The sequence below is a fragment of the Engraulis encrasicolus genome, chromosome 1 (genome assembly GCF_034702125.1).
Source record: "Engraulis encrasicolus isolate BLACKSEA-1 chromosome 1, IST_EnEncr_1.0, whole genome shotgun sequence".
Classification (NCBI taxonomy): Eukaryota; Metazoa; Chordata; class Actinopteri; order Clupeiformes; family Engraulidae; genus Engraulis; species Engraulis encrasicolus.
Window position 1 is genome coordinate 56,144,077 of NC_085857.1, and position 5,863 is coordinate 56,149,939.

General features: G+C 44.9%; 1 protein-coding gene across 1 annotated transcript in view; it reads left to right on the forward strand.

Moving 5' to 3' along the window:
* Positions 1-1,075, forward strand: part of LOC134455824 (serine/threonine-protein kinase N1-like) — a 27,564-nt gene extending 26,489 nt beyond the window's left edge. Inside the window, exons 22-23 of the mRNA XM_063207164.1 lie at positions 233-313; positions 837-1,075. Coding sequence (XP_063063234.1) covers positions 233-313; positions 837-1,040 — 285 coding nt within the window. The 3' untranslated portion in view covers positions 1,041-1,075. The remainder of the gene's footprint in view (positions 1-232; positions 314-836) is intronic.
* Positions 1,076-5,863: the final 4,788 nt, after the last annotated feature.

Below are 5,863 nucleotides of genomic sequence, written 5' to 3' on the forward strand. Positions count from 1 at the left end.
ATTACTTTTACTTTTTTACTACTAATAGCTAAGTGTCTTAGTGGCCCTTTATCTTTTGTGCCTCGTATGTATATATTTCATTGTGCACGCACACGCACACACACACACACACACACACACACACACACACACACACACACACACACACACACACACACACACACACACACACACACACACACACACAAACATCCCATACACTCTCTGATTTGTGTGTTTCCTGGTTTTCTAGTTGCTACGTCGGAACCCAGATCGCCGTTTGGGCTCCAGTGAGAAGGATGCAGAAGAGGTCAAGAAACAACCCTTCTTCAGGGTAAGATGAAATGTGTGTGTGTGTGTGTGTGTGTGTGTGTGTGTGTGTGAGAGAGAGGGGGAGAGAGAGAGAGAGAGAGAGAGAGAGAGAGAGAGAGAGAGAGAGAGAGAGAGAGAGAGAGAGAGAGAGAGAGAGAGAGAGAGAGAGAGGGAGAGGGAACCCTTCCCTGCTCTCTCTGCGCTCCATCTTCTTCCCTCTCTCCGCTACTCTTTCCCTCCATATTTTCCCCCTACCTCTTTCTCTCCTTCTCCCCCTCTTTTCCTCTCTCACGTCCAGAATGTGGACTGGCAGGCGTTGATTTTTAATATTTTATATGTCTTTAGCTCTCTCTCTCTCTCTCTCTCTCTCTCTCTCTCTCTCTCTCTCTCTCTCTCTCTCTCTCTCTCTCTCTCTCTCCCTCTCTCTCTCCATCTTTCTCTTCGTGATCCTAGAATGTGAACTGGGAAACATTGCTTCATAATGTAAACTATCTCTCTCTCCTCTCTCTCTCTCTGTCTCCTTCCCCCTCCCTGTCTAATTCTAGAATGTTGACTGGGAGGCGTTGTTGCTGCGTAAGGTCCCACCCCCCTTCTTGCCGAGCATCGTGGGTAAGGAAGACGTGAGTAACTTCGATGAGGAGTTCACCTCGGAGGCTCCGGCCCTCACGCCTCCCAGAGAGCCGCGCACCCTCTCACACCGAGACCAGGACGCATTTAAAGACTTCGATTACGTCTCAGACCTCTGCTGATAGAGATTGTGTGTGTGTGTGTGTGAGTGTGAGTGTGTGTGAGTGTGTGTGTGTGTGTGTGTGTGTGTGTGTGTGTGTGTGTGTGTGTGTGTGTGTGTGTGTGTGTGTGTGTGTGTGTGTGTGTGTGTGTGTGTGTGTGTGTGTGTGTGTGTGTGTGTGTGTGTGTGAGAGCCGAGCATCCTCTCCAACCAGGACGGGTTGAAAGACTTTGACTAATAGTGTGTGTGTGTGTGTGCGTGTGGACTTCAACTCTGTATGTCATTTGCGCTGCAACACCCAAGGACACATTTCTGATACATTCCAAGGTGGGCTTAAAACTTTATGTGTGTGTGTGCGCGCGTGTGTGCGCGCGCATGTGTGTTACAGATATCAGCAGGAGCAGACTTACTGCCTCTCTCCTCCAAGGTTAGAACTTGTGTGCATGCCTGAGGACGTGTGTGTGTGAGTGCGTGCGTGCATCCTTGTGTGAGTGTGTGCGTGCGTGCATGTGTGTGTGTATGTGTGGTGTGTGTGTGTTGCAGATATCAGCAGGATCTCCTGACTAACTGAATGTCATGTAGTCTTACAGCCATAATGCATAGTGTGTGTGTGTGTGTGTGTGTGCGTACGTGAGTGTGGATGGATGCAATGGATATTTTTTTCTTGAAGTAGAAGCATTCTGGTGAGACTGTGAGAAAACTGAACTCTTGGTGAAATCATGGGAATAAAGATGAAAGGCATCACGGATGAATGATGGAGTGATGATCAAGCCTCACTCACCTTTGACCTTTGAAGTAGGCCACCCAAATCAAAGATGGCCGACAGCCACCACAATCACCTCGAATTATGTTGTATCCTGGGGTCCATCTCATTATCTAAGCTTCTGTCCTCACATTTTGCTTGTGGCTCGGCAACAACACAATTTCCCCTCTGTCAGCCTAGGCACAACAACCTTTGAGGGACTTGTTCCCCTGTAGTAACTGACGCTGACGCCCCGGCTCCGTGGAGAAAACAATTGCAAACTAAGTTTCCACCTATAGCCACAACAACTTTTGGAGGACTTTTCCCCATTCAACATCCAGACTGCAAATGAGAAAAAAAGACATTTCATTTGTGCTTTTGCGAGAAATGGAATAAGACTTCTAATGTCAATGACGTCTTGCCTCGTATCATGAGGCCACATACAGGGCTCTAAATTAACACCCAGCAAATGGGCCAAATGCTGGTGAAATTCAGTTTGGCTGGTAGAAAAGACCAACTTACGCTCCACTTTGACCTATAAGTGAGTGTGTGTTTGGTCGGTAGGAACAACATGTACTAGGCATTTTGGCTGGTGAAGAAAAAAGTTAAATTAGAGCCCTGGTCACATGTAGAGGATGCAAGGTTAGATATTGATGTTGATCCCTGATTTTTAAATGAGATTGCAGACTTCAGCTTTCACTTGTTGCCTCAACACACACACACGCACACACACGCACACACACACACACACACACACACACACACACACACACACACGCACGCACACACACTATAGTTTCACCATGCTTCCTGAGCCACTACTGCGCATGTGTGTGTGTGTGTGTGCGTGTGTGTGTGTCTGTGTGTGTGTTTGTGTGTGTGTTTGTGTGTGTGTTTCACTGTCTCTGGAGCCATTCATGTGTGTGTGTGTGTGTGTCTGTGTGTGTGTGTCGTGGGGATGTTTTTGTTTTTGGGTGCCAGTGGGAGTGGCTTCAGGTGGCACTGGTGGTGTATGTGTGTGTGTGCGCGCGCGTGCGTGCGAGCGTGTATGTGTGTAGGTTAAGAAATGAAGAAAGGCCTTAAATCACTGCCCATCTCTCAGGCAGCCAGTTGTTCGTGTGTGCGTGTTTCCGGAGTGTTCTCCCATTCCCCCTCTCCCCCCTCCCTGACTGTGACTGAATCTTGAGGTGACCTGTTGATGTGATGTTATGTAATATCACCTGTCGATATCATGCTGTGTATTAGCACCCGGTGATGTTACGTGATATTATCACATGTCCATATCATGTTGTGTATTATTCCCAGGTGATAACATGTTATGTAATTTAATGTGTACAGTAATATCACCTGGTGATTTCATGTCATGTGATGTAACCTGATCATCTGAGGATGTCATGCATTTGGTGATCTGGTTGGGTGGGTGTGCTCTCCAAGCCACTGAAGAAGGCTTGGTTTCCATTGTTCCACACTGCCCTGTTCTAGAACCTTTTTCCCTTTGTGACATCACCAATACAGAGGCTTTCCCTTTGGAACTTTAACTCTGTTCTAGAACCCTTTCCTTTTTATGACATCGCCAAACAGAGCCTCCCCGTTTGGAACCCTGCCACCTGTTCTAGAACACCTTCCCTTTATGACAACACCAAACAGAGCCTTCCCGTTTGGAACATCCTGTGGACATTCTATACGTGGTCTTTCTTCTCTCCTCCAGAGAGTGTCGGAGGAGGGTTGATGTTTTTTTTTTCTCTCTCTATTGCTATAATTCAATTGTGTGTGATTTCAAGATTTAATTTTAGGTCTGAATAATGTATTTGTTGTACTCTTGAACTAAGGGCTCTTTCAGAATAGTTGTTTTTTCTTTGTGTGATGTGTGAGCATGTGTGCGCACATGTGTATGTGTGTGTATAAATGTGTACATGGTTAACAGAGGGCTGGTGTCGAACAGGGTTTGGGAATTGAGTGAGTGAGTGGCGCGGTAGCCATTGGCTTGGCCTTGACGTCGGAGAGAGATTATACAGTAATAAACTTTTACAAGAAGCAAATCATGTACCTGTGTGTTCTATTTATTTGTCATTACCAATATTTGTGTACCTTTGTGAACAGCGATGGGCAAAATGGGTTCATTAGTTACAATCTAGGGCAACATAATACAATCTACATATTCCAAACGACCTTGCTTTACACATGTAACTCAACCAGCTGACTATGATGGTTAGATCAAATTTGTGGTGGGTTCTTGTGTTATAGGTTTTTAATATAATAATAATAATAATAATACATCTTATTTTTGAGCGCCTTTCAAGATACCCAAGGACACTTTACAATCAAAACAAATACATAACAGTAGGGAAAGTAAAACAAAGCTTCAGTGAATTAACAATAGGAGAGTAATTAAAATGCAAAAATAAAATAGAAATAAAAGTACAATAAAGTTAATGTTTTCAAGTAAGAAAAGAAGTAGAATGCATTTGAAAATAAAATAAAATGAGGGGAAAAAAATAATATGTAAAATTAAAAATAAACTGATGATTAAAATAAAGTGGAAGTGCCTGTCAATGAAGAGGAAAAGCAGAAATGAAAAGGTGTGTCTTTAGCTTGGATTTAAAAGTAGATAGTGTGGAACACTGACGAAGAGACAGTGGGAGTGAATTCCAAAGTTTGGGGCCAACAACACTAAATGCCCTGTCGCCCATGGTGCGCAGGTGTGTGGAGGGAACTGTAAGGAGGAGTGAGTCAGTGGAGCGTAGTGTGCGGGTGGGATTGTATGGGGTGAGGAGACTTGTGATGTAGGAGGGTGCAAGGTTGTGCTGGGCCTTGTATACAAGGAGGAGAATTTTTTCAGTAACAACAAAGGCGACCTACCTCATTAGGTACAATGGAGTAAAGTAAACGGTGTAACAGCTTTATATGCTATTATGTACTTACAACATGAATGTACTTTTACTTTGACACTTCTGCACATTGGAAGGCTACTGTACTTTCTCCGTGGAGGACACAATGAAAGTGAACTGTGAAACTCCAACTCCCCATTGTCATTGTGACACAGCACTCCACAGCACACTGAAGGAAATTGCATTTAGGCCACACGTGACAGGAGCAAGCGGGCAGCCCCCAATGGCACCCACCAAGGGAGCAGTGCGGCGGAACTGTACCATGCTCAGGGTACCTCAGTCATGGAGGAGGATGAGGGAGAGCACTGGTTAATTACTCCCCCCACCAACCTGGCGGGTCAGGAGTCGAACCGGCTACCTTTGGGATACAAGTCTGACACCCTAACCGCTTACCTATGACTGCCCTTATGTCTCTGTGTCCATGGCTTACCCGTGACTGCCCTTTATTACTGTAGCCTATGAAGCCTATACAGTTTAAACGGTTGGTTACACTGGTGCTGTGCATTGTATTGGTACACCCTGTGTAGGCATACACAGCTCTGAAAATCCTTGGTGTAGTTTGCCACCTTGTGGAAAAACTTGGAACTGACTGTAATTTGTACAGCTAGAGAAGTTGGAGCGTGAACACATAGATTTATAAATCTCAGACGCATTGACCCCTAAAGATTCTAATCTGAAGTAGGCCTAGGCCTACATGAAAATAATAAAATAATTTCTTAAGTTATCTAAGTTAAAGTTGACTCTGTGTTTATAACATGATGGGTCATTCAACACGTATTAAAATAGGTAAGCCCCACAACCATAATGGCCACTTTTGCTTATACTACAGTTTTACTACATTATAAACTATGAAGACTGCGTCTCCATTAGCCTATTATAACAGGAACACCCCCATTAATTCGAGTGTAGGCCTACCATTTTATTACACGCACATTTCACCTGTTTAAAGAGAGAAACACCAGGCTGGCACAGCAAATACCACGAATTCCTTTGGGGGGCACGGGAATTCGACACCACAGCAGCTGGTACCGCCGCTCCTGCAAGCTCCCAGCACGTCACGTCCTCCCCACTCGAAAGTGAAAGTGTAGGCCTAGTCGGAATGGAGATCTACTACGCCTCGGCATTTTCATATAGCCTTAGATGTGCCTATCCAGGTTAAAAAGAGATTGCCATTGTGAGAGAAAGACACAGGAAGAGATAATCTTAGCGCGTCTA